General features: G+C 40.5%; 1 protein-coding gene across 1 annotated transcript in view; it reads right to left on the bottom strand.

Annotated features, from left to right (window-relative positions):
* Uggt2 (UDP-glucose glycoprotein glucosyltransferase 2) overlaps positions 1 to 26,203 on the bottom strand; it is a 177,479-nt gene that overhangs the window by 54,404 nt on the left and 96,872 nt on the right. The window contains exons 23-31 of the mRNA XM_052190641.1: positions 21,204 to 21,328; positions 20,291 to 20,386; positions 18,722 to 18,824; positions 9,011 to 9,090; positions 7,759 to 7,948; positions 4,820 to 4,978; positions 4,212 to 4,297; positions 1,789 to 1,873; positions 865 to 947 (exon numbers count right to left, since the gene is read on the bottom strand). Coding sequence (XP_052046601.1) covers positions 865 to 947; positions 1,789 to 1,873; positions 4,212 to 4,297; positions 4,820 to 4,978; positions 7,759 to 7,948; positions 9,011 to 9,090; positions 18,722 to 18,824; positions 20,291 to 20,386; positions 21,204 to 21,328 — 1,007 coding nt within the window. The remainder of the gene's footprint in view (positions 1 to 864; positions 948 to 1,788; positions 1,874 to 4,211; positions 4,298 to 4,819; positions 4,979 to 7,758; positions 7,949 to 9,010; positions 9,091 to 18,721; positions 18,825 to 20,290; positions 20,387 to 21,203; positions 21,329 to 26,203) is intronic.

Genomic DNA, 26,203 nt, shown 5'->3' with positions numbered 1-26,203 from the left:
ATGTATGTGGACACAGAGTCATGGGACTGGGAGGAGTATGCCTGGGGCAAGGATGGGGACAAGGGGGGTACAAACCCTGGAACTCTCGTCCCGAGATTAGCAGGAGCAGGATCTCCACCCCCATGCCAGGCTTGTATGTTCTGGTGTTCCCTGTGCCCCACCTCTGCCCACCGGAGGAGGTCACATAGCCCGGCAGCCAGGTTAAACTTCTTTTCCTCTTGTAAGTTCATGTCCAGCAGCACCTGGAATTCCTTACGCAAATAAGATATCCCCAGTGCTCTGGCCCAACAGCAATAACCCTTACTCACCCCCTAAAGGTTTAAATAGTCTTTGCTCTCTCCATTAAAATGAGCTGTCTCACTGAAGCTGCCTTCTGAGAGTAAGTTCTTGCTGTGCTCTCTGCTGGCTGAGGTCTCCTAGCACATAGCTGTCTATCCGTGCTTCCACTGTCAGGATCCAACAGCTATGATCTTGGGTACACACACACACACACACACACACACACACACACACACACACATCACATATGCACATTCACACATACATATCATCATTCATGTATATATACATTGTGTGTGTATATATTGTTTTCAGCTACTTTATAGCTGTTTCCTTCTTTAAATGACACCCGTCCTCTGGGAACTTTATGCACACGGTGAGCTCTGGGCTCTCTGATGGCTTCCTCTCAGCCCACAGCCTGTTTCCTGCCAGCCCCAAGTTTCTATGTCAGCATTTATGTGTTTCTCTTACACCTCCTGGGAGGGAGAGTCTGCACTTTCTTTACGTAGATTTTTGCTATTCGCAGGTTTCCTCATATATCCACCTAGTCATGTCATTAAAATATTGCCAGTAATTGGTAATTACCTTTTAATTGAATCCCACATGCCTTTGTTTTCATGTTTATCAGCAAGGACATCTTCTTTAATTTTACCTGATTTTTTCTTTACCTGGATAACATGGCAAAGAGAAAATTTAGAATTTAAGTGATTATAAACTATACTATGTAAAGCAAGAAAGCTTCAGAAATGTAAGAAGGTAGGTTAGCGGAAGTCCTCTGTGCTCTCTGTTTTGCAGCTTCCTATAACAGCGTGGGGGCGGGGAGGGGAGAGGGCACCTCTGCCGCTGCAGGCAGGTGTTGCCCACACTCACATGCCCTGATCACCAAACAGACACATGCAATTAAAACACTACATATTCCAAAAGGTTCTTGTTAAACTTCTGTTTCTAATAGAAAAGAAGACATAAACGGTCTGCAAGTCGGTTAACGAGGAAAAGGAAGGACAAGGGACAGAAGATACTCGGGAAATAAAGGCAGGAGGATCTCTTTGAGTTTAAAGCCAGCCTAGTTCATAGAGCAAATTATGGACTAGCCAGGGCTACATATGAGACTCTATCTCAAAAACTAAATAAAAAGAACAGCACAATACCTACTTTCTTTCTCTAAGGGACAGATGCCATCTTTCCTTTCCTTCCCTACTCTCTCTCTAAGGGACAAGTTACTTCTTTTCAGGACCAACTTTTCAGCCCGTGTCCCTGGCCCACTCACAGAGGCAGATGTGTAGCATCTCTGGTTGTAGCGATAGTAAATATTCTAATGAAACAGCATCTAAAACACAAACCCCATTTGTCCTTTTGTCTCAAGCCCCCCTTCCATGACCTTAACGTTTCCTTCTTTTCACTGAGTTACAATGCAAGGACTTAGGGAACACATTTTTTGCTGATATAAAAACAAAATTAAGAGGAAAAGAGGTGCTCACTAAAGTGTATAAAAGTGTCAGCCTCACACACCTGCACGGTCAGAATCTTGCTCTTGAAAGTGTTTAACACGACAATGACATTGCCCCCGCCAGTCTCAGAGTCTGCTCCTTCGTGCCTGAGGTGGGGGAACACAAATACCCATAGTTTATTCAGGAACAAATCAGAGTTTTGATTATATAAACAATTCCTTTACAATAGAATTATTTGTGTTACATTTTCAATTTATATATGCCATACTATTAAAATTAGATATTTAATTATGGTTCTATTAATATAAATTTAGATTATCTGTCAAAGGCCAGCTTCAATACCACTGGGCAAATGAAGGCAGGCAGCAGGTGTGGAATCTGTGATTGGGGTCGGATACAAGTTACATAGTCTCTAAAAAACAATCACTACAAAAACAGTCTTCAAACATAGATTAAAATCATTACACAAAAAGCAATTACAACAGGATTATTGATTATGGATTCTTCTGAAACTCATACCTAACTAAACATTTTCCCATTCATCGTTCTTTCCACAAGGTCACCCTAACCCTGAAGCAGAAATTCTTCTGTCTGATTAACAAAGCTTGAGTGAGCCTAGTCTACAGCAGCAAGCTGTTCCTGTGCTTGGCTGATGACAACTTGTATTTACCAAGGAGCGGTCACCATCTACCTTATAACTTCTTTGGCAGTCTGATCAGTAGGACTGACTGACTGTCTCTTCTCTGCTCTTACACTCAAACTGGAATTGTTTGCTCTTTATTCCTAACCTTCCTCGTTTGCTCCTGCAATCGCGTGCTGGCTGCGCACAGGAGTGCTCACTTGACCCCCTCCTCATTAGCTCCTGCCAGTCTGGGAGGAAGGGGCACACTTAAATCTTGGTTCTAACTTTAAACTTTTCGTATAATACTACTGCAACTTCCCAAAATCATTTAAATCAAATTAACTTCCTAAAACTGCTTAAATCAATCAGGACTTCATAAAACCATTAATTGATCTAAACAGCATTTCAAGCATGTTCATCTTCATGTGGATCTGCAGTACATTTTCCCAGCAGAGTGGGCTTTTGCCCAAGAAGTAATCACATCAGGAGTCCTCATTGCCTGTGGCCTGGTGGATATGTGGTGTATGAGAATCCAGCAGATACTGCAGGGATCTAAAAACAGTTTTACTATAACATTAAGTTATTTCTTTGATAGCTTCTTATATCTGTATATATATGTGTGTGTATGTGTGTGTGTGTGTATGTGTATATATACATATATATTCACCATATCCTTGTTACAGCCCTCACCCGCCTCCTACCTCTAATAACCTCTCTGCTTCCCCACCTGTCCCTCCCAGATTTATGAGTTTAGGTTTTGTTGTATGACCCATTTAATTTCACCAGGGCCATCTGAGACCCCTGGACTAGTTGCATCCACTGCCCTAGTGGAGTCGTCTCTGCATATACAACTGAAGCAGCAGCTCACACGTCCCTGCATCAGCAGAGGTAAGGCTACCTAGGCTCCTCCATTCCATGTGGGGTTGGCAGGCTTATTCGTGTGAGGAGCCAGTTGTTGAATGCTCACGACTGCAGGAGCTATGATGTGGGGGCTTAAATGATACATGTCCCCATAGACTCATGTATGGAAAGACTTGGTCCCAGCAGGGAGCGCTGTTTGGGAGAGGGAGGTGTGCTAGAGGAACGACGTCACTGGGAGCAGTCTTTAAGAGTTTAAAAGGTTATGCCTCTTCTAGTTGGCTCTATCAGTTTCATGTTTGAGGACTGTAGCAAGACTCTCTTATGAGCATCATCTGTGAACAAGAAGTCAATGAACTGAGGCAGGAAGTGGGAGGTGGAACATCCAGCAGGGAGGGACAGAGAGAATTCTGGGAAATAGTGAGAGAGATCTACCAGACCGCTGAGGAGATGGTCATAAACCAGCAGGGCTTGAAGTCTGGAGCTATGAGGGCCTTCCCAGGTGCTAGGTTTGTTGGGGGTAGCCTTGGTTTTGGGGTCCAGGGCAAAGTTATACTTACTTCCTTTTTATTTATTAATCATTTTATTTGATTACATTTCAATGTTATCCCTCTTACTGGTCTCCCTTTACCCCATCCCCTTCCCTTTTGCCTCTAGGAGGGTTGCGCTTACTTCTTAGTATAGCAAATAAAGGATTTCCCAAGATTATGCTGCAAGCAGCTGGAGGAGGTGGCAGGTCACAGGAGTCCATCTTTCCTATTGTCTGCTATGCATTTGTTTTTATTTTCTGCCACAGTTGTGTGTTAGTATCTCACTATTGTGCATGGATAGTAGCTAAAATCCTATAGAATAGATAAGTCTTATAAAACCGTTTTTCTGTTATCCTGTATACAGATCAAATAGTTTTTAAGCAAAATAGTTTTAATCACCATTTTGATAATCTGACATGCAACACTAAACAAGTAATTATATATAAAGCTTTAAGAGTGGGCTGGATCACTCACCCAATTATTTCATAAATATCTTCTGATCTTCCTTCACGTAATTTTAGTATCCATGCTCCTGGGTTTGCTTTTAATTGAAAATATCCCTTTAAAGATGAAAGGGGGGAAACTATTCATTTATATGAGTAAGAATATCCAATTATTCATTAAAGATTCTAAGTGAATTAGCCAAGAAAATATTTGTTAGGGATGGAAGAAAATTCTACAAATGAATCCCAAGGAAGAAGATTTTACAAAAAAAGCCTATAAAAACATATTCTAGAAGTATGGCTTTCACATGTTTTGAGACAGGCTCTTCCAATTTTTAAAAGCAACTGTCTGATTTAAAGATTCGACATTAGGGACTGGAGAGATGTCCAGTTGTTAGTAACAGCTGCTGCAGACTGCAGGCTGCATCCTAGCATGCAGTTGGGCAGCTTGGGGTCCGATGCCAACTTCTCTATAGGCACCTGCATCTATATGGCAGACATTTATATAGACACACCACAGAAATGTAAAATACATCTTAAGAGTAGAGAGGAATTTATCTTCACTATCAGGAAAACTTAAGGACCCCCCCCCCCCCGCCCCAAGGTGAATAGCATGAGTTCAATATTGAGAACACTCACAAGGTTGGCCATCACGACTGTGTCAACTATGACAGGATTGCTTCTTGTGCCCAGCGTGACCTGCAGACCCTGCGGGGGCTGCTCTGTGGTCATGTCGAAACAATGCCCTTCAAGTAGCAGGTACTCTAGTTCATACTCTGCTGTAACACTTCTCTCCGTCTGGGGGAAACATATTATGGGTTGGGTATTATGAATCCTATAAATTTTGTAATGAACAAAGGAGATGATTCTTAAGTAAAATAATGTTCTTTGGTTTATAACTTCAATCTTTCTTTAACACGAGTGAACTGATCCAACCACTAATTTTTTTCAAGACAAAAGGTCATGACTAATTTTTTTCCTTCCCACAGCAGGTATTTTCTAGTTACACGATGTGTGCACCACCAACAGTGAGCAGGAGGCAGTGCGTCTGGAAGGGAAAGCCGTGACTAGCAGTATCCACAGCCCTCGTCAAGGCAGGTGTAGGTGGGTAGTCATAAAACAGTTTCAGTTTGCAAATTTTGTAGTGCTTTTTCAAACTGGGAATGTAAGACAAGTTGTCACCTAGTGGCTTTCTTATAATTAAAAAAATCAATGTTCATTATTTAATTACAAGTAAATGTCATGAATTTAAAAAATTAACCTTTCCACAGTGGAACCAAGCATAAAGAAGAGAAAGCACCTACAGACCAAATATTCATTTAAACATGAACACAACTGAATTTATGGGTTTAATCCAAGAAAATATGCATAGCTTATGTTTTTATTAAACATGGTTTTCTCTAAATCAATGTCTCCATGAAAGTTTTGAGACTGGGTCTCATTGAATAGGCTATGCTTCTCTCTCTCTCTCTCTCTCCCCCTCTCTCTCTCTGTGTGTGCATGTGTGTGTGTGTGTGTGTCTGTCTGTCTGTCTGTCTCTCTCACTCACTGAATAGATTATGGTACTCTTTCTCTCTCACTGAATAGGCTATGGTTCTCTCTCTGTCTCTCTGTCTCTCTGTCTCTCTCTCTCTGTCTTTCTCCCACTTGCACATGCACACTACATAGATTTTGGTCCTTTCTCACTGAATGGGATATGGTACTCTACCTGCTTTAAGTGCACTGTCTATCTGTTCTGACTCTCGGGCAGCTGGGACAGTTAGGTATATACCATTGTGTCTGCCATTCATAATATATTTTTTTAAAGGCTTGCACATTTTAACACCTTGTAAATTTTCTTCTTTATAAATATTTTATTTTAGAGATAAACCCTTTTCTCTCCCTCACATGTACAACATGATCAAATACAAACATAAACAAAATGGTACATAATTTTTACAGTTTGGAAATTTTGCTAAGCAAAATAGAGAGTGGATGATGTTAATGCTTGGGATATTTCATAATAGGAAGATTTCAATTCTACTGTAATGTGGTAAGAAATATTTTCAGTCATCTTTGGAAACATTCCAAACTGTATAGTTATTTTTCTTTGGTGTAACTACCTCAGAAGTAACTAGAATGTTGTGTGATATATAATTGTGTATTTTTTAAAGGAAATTTTTTTGCAGATAGCATTTGCTTAATCAACTTTAAGGTTCTGAATTATTTGTTAATTTTTGCTATTCTAGTGATGGATTTCATATACTAAGTATATGCAAAACCATTAAAGCAACTTTTTTAAAGTGGAAGAAATTCAGAGGGAGGAACTTAGTTAAAAGAAGATGCTATTTTTGTTCTTATAGGCACAAAATTTTATGATAACAGTTCTTAAGAAAGAAACATTTATACATAAGTACTATAGTTGCTTCCAAATCTCTTGCTATGTAGCCCAGGTTGGCAGGGAGCTTAAAACAATCCTCTTGCCAGTCTTTAAAATGTTGAGATTACAAGTATACCCAAGTTAAGCTCATTTTCTGTATTTCTGTCCTTCACCTAACCTCCTTCAGGAAATGGCTCTACACATTATTTGAAAATATCCTGGTATAGTTACAGATACTTTAAATGTTGTATTACACACTGGAAATGGCAGAGTCAGGAAGAGTAGCATCAGTCCTAAATGGCAGACTCTAAGGAAGACAGACTCTAGGATGGCAGACTCTAGGATGGCAGACTCTACAGAAGACAGACTCTAAGGAAGACAGACTCTAGGATGGCAGACTCTAAAGAAGACAGACTCTTAGATGGCAGCCTCTAAGATGGCAGAGTCTAGGATGGCAGACTCTAAGATGGCAGACACTAGGATGGCAGACTCTTAAGATGGCAAACTCTAAGACAGCAGACTCTAGGATGGCAGACTCTAGGATGGCAGACTCTAAGATGGCAGACTCCAAAGATCTTTTTGCTTATTCCCTGCATCTATGACAACCAAGGATCTTGTTTTCTAGCTGCAGAGTCACAGCTATTGCTCATCCAAATATTTTGAAAAGATCACGAGCAGTGCTCCTTCCTGCTGTCATGTTCAGTTATCCTGCATTCAGGGTCTAAGAACAACAGGACTGTCCCCGTCAGGCAGCACCTCATTTCTCAGCTAGTAGTTTTCCCACGCAAACTTTTCACAGTTTTGGGTTGGATCTTTAAAATTATATTAATAATACACATTGTTCATTCTGTTTATGAGACTCCAATAGACCCCTTTAAGAGATCTCACTGATCACGAAGACAAAAGGGTCTTTCCTTTTCTAATCTTCTTTTCTGTCTATGTATGAGTGGGTGCCCATGGGGGGACCCAAACAGTGGAAGGAGAGAACTGACTCTCACAAGTTGTCCTTTGACCTCAGTACATGCACTGTGGTATATGCGCACACAGACACATAAAGGCTCATTTGTCTTCACCTTTAGTAAATGTCAAATGAAGGAAAGAGCACACTGAGACCACGAGCGGAATGCTGGTCTCCATGTTACAGCTCACTGTGACACATGTCACAGGCAAGGAGCTGCCCCAAGCTTTTCTTCTCGAGTTACTTCCTACAATAACTTACATCTTTTAAGTTAATATTATCAAGGTCACAGTTGCTGTGTACTGTTTCAACTAGCCATCCTTCTGGGGTCATCATGTTGAGGGTCAGAAGGTGTGATTCTGGGATGTCCAGGAACTTTGCCACTGGCCCATGAGAAGGACTATTGTTATCCCCTAGCGTCAGCTCTGGTTCCAGAACAAAACGGTAAAAGCTGTTAATAAAGCACACAAAAAATTTTGTTACTAAAATTAAAATGATTATTTATTCCTCAAATATTTTAAAATGGCCAATGGCCATTTTTCTTTTTTCTGTTAAATGCATTCAAAGTTTGATAGAGATACTGTGAAGGGAATGTCAAGTCTTCTGAATAAAATTCTGTACCCATAGGACAGACCTTTCAATTAGTGACCAACATTTAATAACTTTGATGAGATCTAGAAAGGTATGTGATGAATTTGAGATACAAAAAATAAATGAACAGCCTAAAAAGTACATGAGATATAAAAGAGGTGTCAGTCAAGGGGCCAAAGGATGAGTTAAAAATTCCCATTTTTATTTTCTACATTTTCATTTTATTTCCTTCCAATCATTAAAAAAAATCTTGTTTAAAATTATGATTCAAGGTAAAAGTGTATAATATATAATAAAATTCACTGTATGTGAAACAATCTAGAGATTAGCTCAATTACACCTTTTCTGTCAGGTGTATATGCATGATTAGAGTTGTAACCAAGAGAAACACATCTATTAATAAGCCTTAGAAGCTTTTTTAGTACAACAGGGCACACTGCTTTCTGCCCTGAGGTACAAAAGGATACAGAACCTTCTAGTAATAGAAGCGATTACAATGGCAGCAATTCTGAACCAAAAAGCAGAAAGAGTGAGTTTGAGTTCTGCTAAGCAGTGTTATTCAAAGTCACAGCCTTCACACATGCCACTGACAGAGACTCTAAACTACTTTCTCAAATAGTGACTATGATGACATGCAAGAGGACACGCTGAAATGCGGGTCTGGGAAAGTTGTAGACAATATAATTAACCTGAAACCTTTGACTTAACTGCATTCTCTTGGAAACACCTCTAATAAATATTCATATATCAAATTTCTAAAAATGTCTGTAAACAAAACTTCATACAACTTCTGCAATAAGCTAAGATATATTTACTGAGTTGGGTTATTTTAGTTTTGCAGCAATTAAGTGAAGTGACAAGCAGAGCAGTCCACAGTGATTCTATGCCCTTCATGCACCAGCAGGTGTCTGAGTCCACTCACCTGTCTAACGGGGCTTCTGACAGCTTACCCCTGCAGTTCATGAACAGCTTTATCTGCACATTTACAATCTTCCCAAGCACCTGTGGAAAGTGCTCATAGTGAATTTTAAGCAATACCACAGCTAACAGCTACTTAGCATGTGCTATGCACCATGTACCGCAGAAGCAATTTACATTCATTGTCACATTACACACTTAAATACCCTCTTTGCCTAAGGCCACAGAAAGTTACAGAAGAGGTTGACATTCAAGCAACTGTAAGCTGCTAGTCTTTTGCTTAAAATAACTTACTTTCAAAGCTTTTAAATTTCCTTAGCATTGAAGGAAAAGTAATATATTTACAGGAACCTTGGTTTGCAAACACAAAGTGGTGGCCTCACAGCACTGTTTACCACACTCTGAGCTCTTTAGAATTTCCCTCTGTGTCATAAGAGAAAGTTCTAGACTATACACGGATGACCTAGTTGGTTTTTTTTTTTTGTCTTATCATTAAATCAGTAAGAAGACGGAAAAAATGAATTTTATTCTCCCTCATCTCTACCCATGGAACAAAACACAGATAAATCAAAAGCTATTAATAAAAATATGGATAAAGGCAGAAACAGAAATATACACATAACACCAAGAACACAGACTTAGTGGGGAATGATAACAGACAGGGTGTACAAGAGCTCTGGGGTTTAGCTCCCATCCTGTCACTTATACTCACTGCCACAGAGACCAGCAGATGACTTGTTTCCCCTCCAGCAAAGCTAGAAACTACAACCAATGTGCAAAATATTATTCTATAATTTATGAAGTAAAAATAAAATTGCTCAGAAATAAAGCATATTATTTTTATCAAAAAATAAAGTAATGTGCAATGTCTCTCTGATCTCTATAATTTTGTATTGATTATTTATAAGTTCTATCTTGACCTAGGTCTTAGACATAAAATAACATTTTCTTCTGAATAATGATTCTTCACAGGATCAGGGAAGTTGCATACTAAAAATCAAGGATAATTTGAGTTCTATATTTCAAGAAACGCCTACATGAAGGATTTACAAATGCTAAGAAAGAATGGTGAAACAGCCATGAGGTTAACGTTATGCTGTTTATATTCCGAAGCCAAACAACATCAAAGTCTATGGTCATCATCTACATTAATAAATGCACTCATAAAACGTATTTAAAATAAATTCCCCTAAAATAGTCTACTGTTTGAGAAAGCTACAGCATGGAGTTCTTTTTTTTTTTTTTTTTTTTTTCCAGCATGGAGTTCTGATGGAATACACAACACTATCACTTTACTTGATAATTAGCATTATCCATTAGAGTGACTTCCTACACTGTGGCCTGTTTCCCAAAGGGAAGCCACCAGTCAGAGAGGTTTCCAATTCTGAGAACATTTCTTTATTTATTTAAACAGTTTCTGCAGACAGAACTAACAGACAGCACCAGGTATGCAGACATAGCCTGAGTCTAACATTGTTTGGGTCTCAGCCCGTCAGGCTTTTGCCTGCACCCAGGGCCTGGGAAACTCTGCAGGCCGTCTGTGTGCCAACCATGTCAGGGGTTATTTGCCCTGCAGAGTGATCAGCACTTGGAAAAGGTCCTTGCAACATCCGCCATCTTCACTCCCTGACGGAGCAGACAGGCAGCACCAGGTTCACAGAGACAACCTGAGTATAACATTGCTTGGGGCAAGAAACACGCGGGCTCCAATGGCAACCAAGAGGAGGTCAGCACATCAGCAATCTGTGCTAGGGGAAACCCAGTCATCTAGTGGTACGGAAATAGCCTTACAGGCTCACAGGAGGTTCAAATACCAGCCAGTGACAACAAGATCAACTAACACCAGAGATAACCAGATGGCAAAAGGCAAATGTAGGAACATTACTAACAGAAATCAAGGCAATATGGCAGCATCTGAACCCAATTCTCCAACAACAGCAAATTCTGGATACTCTAAAACACCAGAAAAAACGAGATTTGGATTTAAAAATCACTGGTCATGATGCTGTTAAAGGAACACAAGAAGGACATAAATAAATCTCTTAAAGAAATACAGGAGAAAATGGATCAAAAGGTTGAAACCCTTACAAGGGAAACACAAAAATCATTTACAGAAATTCAGGAGAATATGGGTCAAAAGATAGAAGCCAATAAAGAGGAAATGCAAAAGTCACTTAAAGAAATACAGGAGAACTTGGGTCAACAGACAGAAGTCATGAAAGAGGTAACACAAAAATCTCTTAAAGAATTACAGGAAAACACAAACAAACAAGTGAAGGAACTGAGCAAAACCATCCAATATCTAAAAACAGAAGTAGAAACAACTAAGAAATCGCAAAGGGAGACAACTTTGGAGAAAGAAAACCTTGGAAAGAAATCAGGGGCCATAGATGCAAATATCAACAACAGAATACAAGAGATAGAAGAATCTCAGATGCTGAAGATACCATAGAAACCATTGACTCAACAGTCAAAGAAAATGCAAAATGCAAAAAGCTTGTAACCCAGAACATCCAGGAAATCCAGGACACAATGAGAAGACCAAACCTAAGGATTATAGGTATAGATGAGAGTGAAGATTTACAACTTAAAGGGCCAGCAAATATCTTCAACAAAATTATGGAAGAAACCTTCCCTAACCTAAAGAGAGAGATGCCCATGAATATACAAGAAACCTACAGAACTCCAAACAGCCTGGACCAGAACAGAAATACTTCTTGTCACATAATAATCAAAACCGCAAATGTACTAAACAAAGAAAGAATATTAAAGGCAGTAAGAGAAAAAGGCCAAGTAACATATAAAGGAAGACCTATCAGAATCACAGCAGACTTTTCACCTGAGACTATGAAAGCTAGAAGATCCTGGGAAGATCTCATGCAGACTCGAAGAGAACACAAATGCCAGCCAAGACTACTATACCCAGCAAAACTCTCAATCACCATAGATGGAGAAAACAAGATATTCCATAACAAAACCAAATTTACACAATATCTTTCCACAAACCCAGCCCTACAAAGGATTGAAAACTCCAATACTGGGAGGAAAACCACATGCTGGAAAAAAGCAAGATAGTAACCTTCTTTCATCAAACCCAAAAGAAGATAACCACTCTAATATAAAAATAACATCAAAAATGAAAGGAAGGAATACTCACTATTCCTTAATATCTCTTAACATCAATGGACTCAATTCCCCAATAAAAAGACATAGACTAACAGACTGGATACATAAACAGGACCCTACATTTTGGTGCATACAGGAAACACACCTCATTTTCAAAGACAAACACTACCTTAGAGTAAAAGGCTGGAAGACAATTTTACAAGCAAATGGTCTCAGGAAACAGAGTAGCCATTCTAATATCAGATAAAATTGACTTTCAACCTAAAGTCATCAAAAGAGACATGGAAGAACACTTCTTGCTGGTCAAAGGAAAAATCCACCAAGAAGAACTCTCAATTCTGAACATCTATGCTCCAAATGCAAGGGCACTCACATTTGTAAAAGAAACTTTACTAAAGCTCAAAGCACACATTGCACCTAACACAATAATTGTGGGGGACTTCAATACTCCACTCTCCTCAATGGACCGATCAGGAAAACAGAAACTAAACAGGGACACAGTGAAACTAATTGAAGTTTATATATATATATATATAACATTTCACCCTAAAGCAAAAGAATATACCTTTTTCTCAGCATCTCATGGTACCTTCTCCAAAATAGACCATATAATTGGTGACAAGACAGACCTCAACAAATATAAGAAGATCAAACTAATCCCATGCCTCCTATCAGATCACTATGGAGTAAAAGTGGTCTTCAATAGCAACAAAAACAACACAAAGGCCACATACACAGGAGGTTGAACAATACTCTACTCAATGATACCTTGGCCAAAGAAGAAATAAATAAATAAAGAAATAAAGACTCTTTAGAATTTAATGAAAATGAAGTCACACCATACCCAAATCTATCGGACACAATGAAAGCAGTGCTAAGAGAAAAACTCATAGCTCTGAGTGCCTCCAAAAAGAAAATGGAGAGAGGATACACTAGCAGCTTAATGGCATACCTGAAAGCCCTGGAATAAAAAGAAGCTAATTCACCCAGGAGGAGTAGAAGACAGGAAATCATCAAACTCAGGGCTGAAATCAATCAAGTGGAAACAAAGAGAACCATACAAAGAATCAACAAAGCCTGGAGCTGGTTTTTTGGAAAATCAACCTTAGCCTTAGCCAGACTAACCAAAGGTCACAAAGACAGTATCCACATTAACAAAATTAGAAATGAAAAGGGAGCTATAACAACAGAAACTGAGGAAATTAAAAAAATCATCAGATCCTACTACAAAAGGCTATACTCAACACAACTGGAAAATCTGGAGGAAATAGACAATTTCCTAGACAGATACAAAATACCAGATTAAATCAGGATCAAATAGATCATCTAAACAGTTCCACAACCCCTAAAGAAATAGAAGGGGTCATAGAAAGTCTTCCAACCAAAAAAAGCACGGGACCAGATGGCTTTAGTGCAGAATTCTATCAGACCTTCAAAGAAGCCCTAATACCTATACTCTTTAAACTATTCCACAAAATAGCAACAGACGGAACACTACCCAACTCCTTCTACGAAGCCACAATTACAATGGTACCAAAACCACACAAAGAACCAACAAAGAAAAAGAACTTCAGACCAATTTTCCTTATGAACATCAATGCAAAAATACTCGACAAAATTCTTGCCAACCAAATCTAAGAACACATCAAAACGATCACTCACTATGATCAAGTAGGCTTCATCCTAGGGATGCAGGGATGGTTCAATATACAGAAATCCATCAATGCAATCCACTATATAAATAAACTCAAAGAAAAAAACTACATGTTCATTTCATTAGCTGCTGAAAAAGCATTTGACAAAATTCAGCATCCTTTCATGCTAAAAGTCTTGGAAAGAACAGGAATTCAAGGCCCATACCTAAACATAGTAAAAGCAATATACTGCAAACCGGTAGCCAGCATCAAACTAAACGGAGAGAAACTTGCTATCCCACTAAAATCAGGGACTGGACAAGGCTGTCCTCTCTCTCCATATCTTTTCAATATAGTTCTTGAATTTCTAGCTAGAGCAATTAGACAACATAAGGAGGTCAAAGGGATACAAACTGGAAAGGAAGAATTCAAACTATCACTATTTGCAGATGACATGATAGTATACTTAAGTGACCCAAAAACCTCCACCAGAGAACTCCTACAGCTGATAAACAACTTCAGCAAAGTGGCCGGTTATAAAATCAACTCAAGCAAACCAGTAGCCTTCCTATACTCAAAGGATAAGCAGGCTGAGAAAGAAATTAGGGAGATGACACACTTCACAATAGCCATAAACAATATAAAGTATCTTGGTGTGACTCTGACCAAACAAGTGAAAGATCTGTATGACAAGAACTTTAGGTCTCTGAAGAAGGAAATTGAAGAAGACCTCAGAAAATGGAAAAAATCTTCCATGCTCGTGGATTGGCAGGATTAATATAGTTAAAATGGCCATCTTACCAAAAGCAATATACAGATTCAACGCAATTCCCATCAAAATCCCAACTCAGTTCTTCATAGAGTTAGAAAGAGCAATTCTCAAATTTATCTGGAATAAAAAAAAAAAAACCCAGGATAGCTAAAACTATTCTCAACCGTAAAAGAACTTCTGGGGGAATCAGTATCCTGGACCTCAAGCAATACTACAGAGCAATAGTGTTAAAAACTGCAGGTGGATCAATGGAATAGGATTGAAGACCCAGAAATGAATCCACACACCTATGGTTACTTGATCTTTGACAAAGGAGCTGAAAACATCCAGTGGAAAAAAGATAGCCTTTTCAACAAATGGTGCTGGTTCAATTGGAAGTCAACATGCAGAAGAATGCGAATTGATCCATTTGTATCTCTTTGTACTAAGCTCAACTCCAAGTGTATCAAGGACTTCCACATAAAACCAGACACACTGAAACTAACAGAAAAGAAACTGAAGACCCTTGAGGACATGGGCACAGGGGGAAAGTTACTGAACAGAACACCAATAGCTTATGCTCTAAGATCAAGAATTGACAAATGGACCTCATAAAATTACAAAGTTTCTGTAAGGTGAAGGACACTGTCAAAAGGACAAAACAGCAACCAACAAATTGGGAAAAGATCTTCACCAACCCTACATCTAAGAGAGGGCTAATATCTAATATATACAAAGAACTCTAGTAGTTAGACCCCAGAGAACCAAATAACCCTATTAAAATGGGGTACAGAGTTAAACAAAGAATTTTCACCTGAAGAACTTCAGATGGCTGAGAATCAGCTTAAGAAATGTTCAACATCATTAGTCATTAGTGAAATGAAAATCAAAACAACCCTGAGATTTCACCTCACACCAGTCAGAATGGCTAAGGTTAAAAACTCAGGAGACAGCAGGTGTTGGCGAGGATGTGGAGAAAGAGGAATACTCCTCCACTGCTGGTGGGATTGCAAGCTGGTACAACCACTCTGGAAATCAGTCTGGCGGTTCCTCAGAATACTGGGCATGACACTTCTGGAGGACCCTGCTATACCACTCCTGGACATATACCCAGAGGATTCCCTGGCATGCAATAAGGACACATGCATCACCATGTTCATAGCAGCCTTATTTGTAATAGCCAGAATCTGGAAAGAACCCAGATGTCCCTCAATGGAGGAATGGATACAGAAAATGTGGTATATTTACACAATGGAATACTACTCAGCAATTAAAAACAATGAATTCATGAAATTCTTTTTTTTTAATTGTTATTTTTTTTATTCGATATAATTTATTTACATTTCAAATGATTTCCCCTTTTCTAGCCCCCCCACTCCCCGAAAGTCCCGTAAGCCCCCTTCTCTTCCCCTGTCCTCCCTCCCACCCCTTCCCAGTTCCCCGTTCTGGTTTTGCCAAATACTGTTTCACTGAGTCTTTCCAGAACCAGGGACCACTCCTGCTTTCTTCTTGTATCTCATTTGATGTGTGGATTATGTTTTGGGTATTCCAGTTTTCTAGGTTAATAACCACTTATTAGTGAGTGCATACCATGATTCACCTTTTGAGTCTGGGTTACCTCACTTAGTATGATGTTCTCTAGCTCCATCCATTTGCCTAAGAATTTCATGAATTCATTGTTTCTAATGGCCGAATAGTACTCCATTGTGTAGATATACCACATTTTTTGCATCCACTCTTCTGTTGAGGGCTACCTGGGTTCTTTCCAGCATCTGGCAATTATAAATAGGGCTGCTGAATTCATGAAATTCTTAGGCAAATGGTTGGAACTGGAAAATATCATTCTAAGTGAGGTAACTCAATCACAAAAGAATACACATGGAATGCAGTCACTGATAAGTGGATATTAGCCCAGAAGCTCTGAATACCCAAGACACAATTCACATATCAAATAATACTCAAGAAGAAGGAAGGAGAGGGCCCTGGTCCTGGAAAGGCTTGATGCAGCAATGTAGGGGAATACCAGGACAGAGAAGTGGGAGGGGGTTGATTGGGGAATGGGCGGAGGGAAGCAGGCTTTGGGACTTATGGGGAGGGGGGAACCGGGAAAGGGGAAATCACTTGGAATGTAAACAAAGAATGTAGGAAAAAAAATACAGGGAGGTGTAACTAGGCCTGCTCAGCGGAATGTCCCTTGCACGCATGGGCCTTCAGGGCTGACCACTCGCTCCGGGATAATGGACTTGGCTGCTCTTCCTGTTTCTCCTGCATGCTCTCAGCATTCCCTAGTTGCCTACAGTTGAGAACATTTCTTGAACATTCATCTTCCTTCCTTCCTTCCTTCCTTCCTTCCTCCCTCCCTCCCTCCCTCTCTCCCTCCCTCCCTCCCTCCCTTTCTTCCTTCTTTCCTTCCTTCCCTCTCTTCCTATCTCCATCCCTCTTCCTCCCTTCCTTATTCTCCCTCCATCCTTCTGTCTCAGACACAATATGTCTATGCAGCCCAGTGTGGCCATAGACTTACAGTATTTGTGCCTGTTTTTGAGTGTTGGGATACAGACATAAGTCAAAAAACACTAGACTTCTACACTTTCATCCTTATTAATGGCTGGTGGGCGTGGCTTCCAGCCTCTCACTACTATTATTTCCAATCACTTGTGGAACTTTAGTGTTGTGGCCCTGTGCTCCCCTTGGTGCTGACAGTAATACACGGATGACCTCTGACCTGTCACGGTGATCTTAGGTCACTAGACAGTCTCCAGCGGCTTGAGTGCTAGAAGACAGTCTTAGTTATGGCTTTACTGCTGCAAACAGACACCATGGCCAAGGCAGCTCTTATAAAGGACAACGTTAAGTTGGGGCTGCCTGCCACGCTCAGAGGTTCAGTTCAGTATCCAGGGAGAGCAGAGCTCTGGAGGAGTTGAGAGTTCTTCTTCTTCTTTTTTTAAAATTCGATATATTCTTTATTTACATTTTAAATGATTTCCCCTTTCCTTGATCCCCCCTCCCCACAAGTCCCATAAGCCCTCTTTCCTCCCCCTGCTCCCCCATCCACCCCTTCCCACTTCCCTGTTCTGGTATTCCCCTACACTGCTGCACTGAGCCTTTCCAAAACCAGGGGCCACTCCTGGGTATTCCAAGCTTCTAGGCTAATATCTGATTATCAGTGAGTGGATACCATGAGTGTTCTTTTGAGACTGGGTTACCACACTTAGGATGATGTTCTCCAGCTCCATCCATTTGTCTAAGAATGGATCAATTCACGTTCTTCTGCATACTGACCTCCAGTTGAACCAGCACCATTTGTTGAAAAGGCTATCTTTTCCCCACTGGATGTTTTCAGCTCCTCTGTCGAAGATCAAGTGACCACAGGTGAGTGGGTTCATTTCTGGGTCTTGGAGTTGAGAGTTCTACATCTTGTTCCAAAGGTAAACAGGAGGAGACTGGCTCAGGAGGTTAGGAGGAGGGTCTCATTGCCCCCACGTGACACAGTACTCCAGCAAGGCCACACTTCCTAATTGGGCCACTCCTTGGGCCAAGCATTTTCAAAGCACCACATTGTACCGTAACGTCATCTTGTGGCAGACCCTTGTGACAGAAGCCGAGTGTCTGGATACAGTCCCTGAGCTCCTCCTTCCCTGGGCTTTGCCTGAGTGGTCAGCATTACTTCCTGCACTTGAAGCTTCCTTTATAAACGTGTACTTTCTCCCAGGTCTACTTACCTGACTCCCGCAGGAGCCCTCTCCCGGGTTTCTTGGTGCCTTCTCCTGCTCTTGCTGACAGGGCCTCCCTACTCGCTGGGGATGGAGTGATGTGAAGAGTGGAGACTGTAGAATCTGCTCCTCCCTGCAGCTGAGGTGACTGGCGCCCCTTCTCTATGGACTCATTTGGCTTTACCTTGTTAGGCCGTTTCCAGTCATGCTGATAGGTGGAGCTTGCAATTCATCAAAGCACACTTCATGGGCCACAGCATAGACTTTGTAGGGAACAGTAGCTCAGTTGTAGCAGCACCCAGCCTAGACGTTGCCATACTTGCGCCCAGCTCTACTATTATATACTGAAATACGTATTTGACACATGTATGTGTGTGTCTAAAATGTGAGATCATGTAGAGAACCAGGAAGATCACCAATGCGCCATTACACTTAAAAACACATGGAAAGTTACGTTTCAAATGACAGGTTTAGTGTAACTAATGTTATCTTACCACCAGTAGCTGTGCCATCTTCTGAGCTTCTCTTGTTAAAGGGTCAACAATAGCAAAGACATCAAAGAACGTGTCATTCTCTGGAGGATTTATCTTTATAACACTAGAACAAAAAGTGAGAGAAACAGTAGGTTAAGTTTGTACAAAACTTATACATAACCATGATCTTAGCTACGTACATTCTTATGAGTTGTTTAGTTAAAAATTCTGATTATTTCACATAATAAAACTGCAGATTTGGAATATGTGTGATATGTTGTAAAGGTATAGTGAATTTGAAAAAATGAAATATTTTATAAATATGCAATTAAAATACACTTTAAAGAGTGAGACTACTCTTGTACCCAGCGTCCTCTCTTTGCCTCCTTCTCCCTATCATTCCTGTCTGTCTTCCATTGCTCTAAATCATAAATTAAGAGATGGACTTAATTTAAAGGGAAATGGAAACAAAGAGGCCAGTGGGCGATAAGCAATAATATGTGTGTTTGCAAAGTACAGGCTATGTAACATAACTACTGCTTTAACACTAGTCATATAAAGGCATTTTTTAAGATGAAGGAGGACTTTGATAGTAGAAAAAGGCTTGTCAAATCAAGGGCTACACATGAACAGTTATAGGAATAGCCATTTTTGCTAGAGAAAGTCTCTTTGCCGTGAGAAGATTGATGCCCAACAATGAAATAAAATATTTACTTCAAACATAATTACTGAGTGAAACTTCATTTTCCTTGAAGCTATGATTTGTGTTATAATAAGAGTAGTAGAGTCAACAGGTCTTGGATAATTTTGTTAGAAATAAGGGTTAGATGATCTGATAACACGACTCTGCAATTGTTGCTGCTTAATTCTCTTGCAACAATTCTACAAGCTACTACCAAACTGCAGCGCCTGTAGAAACTGGTTGTCCAATTGCTACCACATGGCATGGCTTGTTACGGCTGAACTACACATCTGTCTCCTGCTGCTTTAAGTTTTCCCCAGATAACTACTAATTCTTTCTTGAAGTCTGTACTGCGTTTTTGTCCCAAGACATCATTTAACAACGTGAACTATGTGTGATGTTACAGTTCTAAGCCCAGTACTTAGAAAATGAGTATTTCACATACCAAAAATATACAGCATTATTTACGATTGAAGAAGTTTAAAGTTACTAATAATATTGGACATTAAATAAAAATCATGCTAAGAATAAACTTTATATCTAAGTGTGTTTTTATTCAGTAGGCTGTACAACTAGATTTGTATTTTATGTGTGTGTGTATGTGTGTACATGAGCTTTGTGTGTGTTTGTATATGCATTTGGTGAGTGTGTGTATGTGTGTGTGTGTGTGTGTGTGTTAGTCATGTGGTACTAGGGATTAAATTCAGGGCCTCATGCATGAAAGTCAAACACATCCTCTACTACTGAGCTATGTCCTAGATATTTTTCTCTTTGTATTATTATTCTACTGGACAGAAAACTTATAATTTTCATTATGCTATAAAAATGTAAATACTTCATGGCAACTGGGGAGAATGAATTGAACAGTTCAGTAGAAGAGACAGCATCAGATACTGTAGCAGTGTTACCTGAGATCTTCTTTGAGTAGTGTGACATCACTGCGAGAGGCACGCACGGCCAATGAGGAAATCAGCACATCTGTTTTCATCACCAGGTCGCTCATGCTGCACAAGCCGAGAGCAGTGAGTGAGTCCTCCAGGAAGAGAGCACGTCACAGTTCATGGTACCATTAACAACTCTGGTACAGCTATGGCCTATCTCACGGGAGTGAGTTACAAAGGACACACAGTATAACCACACTTCTCTGGGTAAGGCAACACACTCAACACAAGAAGCACCTACAATGGGTATTTACAGCTGAAGCCAAAGTATAAATAAAACACATGAGACCTCTGCACAGTCTTTTCAAAAATGGCTCCTCTTGTGAGAGGAGGGGACAGAACTAGGTGAATACAAAACAAAGAGAAAGAATGAACTGAGGGAGGGGAGCACTTTCCCCAATCAGGGATTCAGAGGGAGAGGAGCACTGTCCCCAGTCAGAGATGAGGGAGGGGAGCAATGTCCTCAGTTAGAAATGCTGAGGGAGGGACACAGTATCCCCAGTCAGAGATGAGGGAGGGGAGCACTGTTCTCAGTCAGGGATGCTGAGGAAGGGAATGATTTATTTTCTGCTTATTTTCTACATGGATTGATCATCTTCTCCCAGTCTTTTATTATTATGTATCTTTATTTTTCTAAATATCAAAACATTTCTAACTTTAAAAGAAAATAGATAACCAGAAAATGTTGGTTCAGGCCTTTAGTTCCAGCACTCAGGAGGTAGAGGCAGGAGAGTCTCAAGGACAGCCAGGGCTATGCAGAGAAACCCTGTCTAGAAAAACCAAAAAGGAAGGAAGGAAGAGAAGGAGACAGGGAGGGAGATAATATATATTTTAAACACATAACTTCCAAACCAATTGCTTAATACTTTTAAATACTTACTGTTTTGAGTCCATTTCCATATGTTCAACAATGCTTGTAATTTTCTGTACTGAATCACTAAATGACAACTTTTCAAGCAAGTGGAAATCTTCTTTGTAGAACTCTTCTTTTAAAGGTCCTAAGAACTTAAAATGAAGATAGTGTTACTGATAGACATTTTCTAGAAGACATTCAGGATGCTTTTCTTTTTCATGTTTCCTCCAGCACTATGTCAGCTCTATACAGCACCATGAGCGTCTGTGGAGGGTTCTGTAGGCCACACGGCCACTATCATGTCACATGTGTTGCAGCCACATGTTGTCTCTTGGGAGATTACAGAGAATGGTTCCAGACAGTCCTTCACACCTTTTCTTCAGCTGCTTCTGTAGTAAATGTAGTGTAAGAGTCACGGAACACAGGACTAGACTCTTTCAGAGGTGACATCAGAGGTCAAATAATGTTTCCTTGTAAATATAAATCACAGGGTCTTAACACAGAAACAGGCACTGTAATACTAAAAGCACTCATGTAAACTTGTTTTTAACTTTTAAGATTTTATATCAATTTAACTTTAAAAGTAGCTTCAATCTGTAGTGGTTGTTTCCTTGTTTTTATCCCTGAACAGAAGGCTGACTCTGTCACTAAACACACCAGGAAACTGGTTCGCCTTCACCTGTGTAACCAAGCACAGCATCGAACAGTGGAAAGAGCCTGATCCTCAGGATCTATCGTACAAAAATCTGGATGTATCTCCCAAGTACTGTACTTTATAGGGTATAAGATCTGATAATATTCAAGGTGGAAAAAAGTCCTTTAAGCTCTGAAATTAAGCAACAATAGGATAAAATCTGTTATTTACATCTTGATTGCAAAATTTTTAGAAATTTTTTGTTTCTTTTGCTCTTTTTTTCTTTCCTTTTTTTTTTTTCTTTTTTTGAGACAGAGTTTCTCTGGACTGCCTTGGCTGTCCTGGAACTCCCTCCGTTGACCAGGCTGCCCTCAAACCCATAATCACCTGCTTCTACCTCCTAAGTGTTGGGATTAAAGGTGTGCACTGCCACCACCTGGGGAAACGTGAGCATTTTAAATTAATGTAGAGTTCTATAATACACAACATTAAAGTTTACCAAACTTTACCAGAGCGCCCGCTGACACTGTGTGACCCTCTCTAAGGCTCGCTCCTCCATGGTCATCTACTCCTGCATAAAAGTCAAGTACACAGTGGGCCTACTGCTTCCATGCAGTTCCCAAATATTTCAAGAGAAAACACAAGTTAACATTTACTAAACAGTTAGCTTGTCTGGGCATGCCAACTCTTTACTAATTAAGGCGTATTAAGGAGCTCAGGGTGCACTATGGCAGTGGGCATGCAGCAGGGGGCGCTGCAGTCAGTATGGAGCTTGGCAAAGAACTCACCTAAGCAGCAGGCAAGTGAGTTTACCTCAGAGGGGCAGCGCCTTGCCAACCCTTGCAGCTGCCAGCCCTCACTGCACTTGTTGCTGTCTTGTCACCCTGTTTTTTGCCTTGTATGACTGTCCTTGGGGGAGGGGGTTCTAATTCCCCACTCTGTAATGCAATCACAATGCATAACAATGGTGGTGATTTTCCAAAAAGCAGTGCCACTCAGATTAATGATTTAGCTGAAGATTTCTGAGAAATTAAAAATAAGTATGGTTAAAAAGATTAGGCCAAAGTGGGTTTTTTGTTTTGTTTTATTTTGTTTTGTTTTATGTACAATGAATTAAATCAGGTCAGGATGTTTTGACAGCTGCTTTGTAACAGAAAACCTAGGGCACAACATAAAAATAAAATACGCATTCTTAGTTACCTAGTGGATGGCCTGCTAAGGTCAGAGAACAAGAGCAAAGCAAACCTGGTTGCTAAGGGCTACTGAGTTTCAGCTACCGGGGACAGGCTCAAGGTCAACGACAGTCACTGAGCTCTGTGCCCACTGTAAAATCAGATTTTCCTGGCCTTTAACTGTAAATCTGCTGATGAGGGCGGTGCACCCTGAGGACTCGGAGCTGTGCAGCAGGCAGACTAAATGGACTGAACAGATTTTCTGTTGTCTCAAGAAAACTACAAGATCACTGACCTAAAGTTCTCTGGGTAACTGTACATTTAGGTTGCTATGAAAACAATATAAGAACATGTAGATGGTTAACTATGCTAGATGGATAAGGATTGTGTTAAGTTAGAAAAACAGGTCATCTATTTTCTTTCTTGTAACTGAAAACTGCTACCTGCCAATACAAGAGAAATTGGCAGTTAAAAAAAAATAGGACACATGTGCATGTGCATGCGCGCACAAACACAGACACATACACACACTCTCTCTCACACACTCTCACACACACACACATACACACACACTCTCTCACTCTCTTTCTCTCTCTCTCTCTCTCTCTCTCTCTCTCTCTCTCTCTCTCACACACACACACACACACACACACACACACACACACACACGTGCGCGGAAGAAACCACAGGATAAACTGAGTAATCATGCAAGGAACTTCGAATAACTTATTTTTAAAAATCTGAAACTTGTAATCATTGTGTGTGATTGAAATTCATGATTAAGAAGTAATTGTGACTTTTTCCCTGCATGGAGGATTTCATTAAAGTATATAAGGCCTAAGAGAAAAATCAGAGTTGATAGAGCCTTGCTTCATCCACCAAGCGCGTGTGAGGGTGTGCCTGCTTTACCTCAGTCACTCACCATGCATCTCCTTGGAGTGCTGGACACCCCACTGGAGCTGGCCTCTGACAAGACTACAGCTCGTATTGTACACACAATGCCGCCAAGTTTCAGCAAATTTAAACAGCTTGTATAACAACTGAGTCTGAACGTAGGTCGGTATGGTTTACAAAGGATGGGACATGGTAAGTACAAGAAGAACTTTACTAACAGCATATACAAACATATAATTCTTTAGTATTTTGGCAATAAGTCATGTGATATTATCTAGGCATGGTGGCACCCCTTTTTATGTTATTTATTTATTTTTATACGAGTGCACTGTAGGTGTCTTCAGACATACTAGAAGAGGGCATCAGATCTCATTACAGATGGTTGTGAGCCACCATGTGGTTGCTGGGATTTGAATGCAGGTCCTCTGGAAGAGCAGTCAGTGCTGTTAACCACCAAGCTACCTCTCCAGCCCAGTGGCACCCTTTAAAACCCAGCATTGGGAGGCAGAGATGAGCAGGTATCTGTGAGTCTAAAGCCAGACTGCCCTGCACAGTTCCAGAGGACACAGTGAAATAGTGTCTCAAATATTAAAATTAAAAACCTGGCAGAAATTATACAACCATTATTGCATTCACATTATTAGTCATTTAGAGACAATTGAAACTCTAAAGATGTTCCAGCCTTACCATTGGGACAGGTTGTATGGTAAAATTCAGAAATGGTTTCAAATATTAAACAATCTGTTCCACAGACGATTATTCTGCTACATAATCATACTCTGAAAAGTTGCAATGAGGGTCATACTGCTACATTAGCATCCACCGTGCTGGACATTTGAAAGTACATTTCTACTCAAAGTGAACAACAATCAAAATCACATTTCCCATTAGCCAGCACAAATCAGCTGCTCCGACTGCTTCAGGCTCTGTCGTTAGCTGCCCCCAGCACATGCATCGCAGGGACAGTGCAGCTCTGTCACGGTTCACCCCTAAGACTCGCTCGCCTAGGGGACAGTATAGGGAGCCAAAGATGATCATACACTTGACAACTGTTTTTTAAAAGCTGTATTTCTTTCCATGACATGGAAGTAAGGTCACCACTGGGCTTCTGCACTGCTCATTATCAAGTCTAATCAATACTTATTTTAATAAGTAGTAATGTTTGTAATCAGTTTGTAAAACAGCACTATTCAGAGATTATTACGATTCTTTAAAAAAAAGAAAAAAAAGGCTTAGGCTAACGGACAGATGGGGACAGCAACCCAGCCATAACCAGCCAGAAAACTTTTGACCCACAGTTTCTCCAGTCTGTAAGATAGGCAAGGGCAAAGGTGGAGCAGAAATGGAGGGCGTGGCCAGCCTACGACTGACTGGTTCAACTTGAGACCTATGCTGCGAGAGAGACCACACCTCTGCTAATGGCACTATTAATGATACTCTGCTATACTCGAAGACAGGAGCCTAGTACAACTGTCATCAGAGAGGAGGCTTCAACCAGCATCTGATGGAAACTGATGCAGAGGCTCGCATCCAAACAATAAATGGGGTTTGGGGGAAGATGGGGAAGACAAAGAAACAGACAGGCAGGGACACCACAAGCGAACCTACAGAATCAGCTAACCTAAACCCATGGGGGTTCCCAGAGGCCGAGCCACCAGCCAGACAGCATGCATGGGACTATGCAGGCCTGAGGTGTGCAACTTTGTCCTCAAGGGCAGTCTCTGACTCTGTCGCCTGCCTCTGGGACGCTTTCCTCTAATTGGGCTGTCTTGTCTAGGCTCAGTGGGAGAAGCTGTGCTTACTCTTGCTGCAGTCTGATACAGCAGGCTAGGTGCCATCCATGGGAGGCTGCCCCTGCTCTAAGGAGAAAGAGAAGTAGGACTAGAGGGGGTGGGCAGAGAAAAGGGAGGGCCTGGGAGGAGAGAAGGGAGGGAGGCTTCAATAAGGGTATAAAGTAAATAAAGTAATTTATTAATGAAAGGAAGACTATCTTATTTTTATTTTTTTATTCGATATATTTTTTATTTACATTTCAAATGACTTCCCCTTTTCTAGACCCCACTCCCGAAAGTCCCATAAACCCCCTTCCCTCCCCCTGTTCTCCCACCCACCCCTTCCCACTCCCCTGTTCTGGTTTTGCCCTATACTGCTTCACTGAGTCTTTCCAGAACAAGGGGCCACTCCTCCGTTCTTCTTGTACCTCATTTGATGTCTGGATTATGTTTTGGGTATTCCAGTTTTCTACGTTAATATCCACTTATTAGTGAGTGCACACCATGATTCATCTTTTGAGACTGGATTACCTCACTTAGTATAATGTTCTCTAG

Source organism: Apodemus sylvaticus, chromosome 8, assembly GCF_947179515.1.
Source record: "Apodemus sylvaticus chromosome 8, mApoSyl1.1, whole genome shotgun sequence".
NCBI classification, from domain to species: domain Eukaryota; kingdom Metazoa; phylum Chordata; class Mammalia; order Rodentia; family Muridae; genus Apodemus; species Apodemus sylvaticus.
Note: the sequence above shows the minus strand (reverse complement) of the source record. Positions and strands in the feature narration are given on the sequence as shown.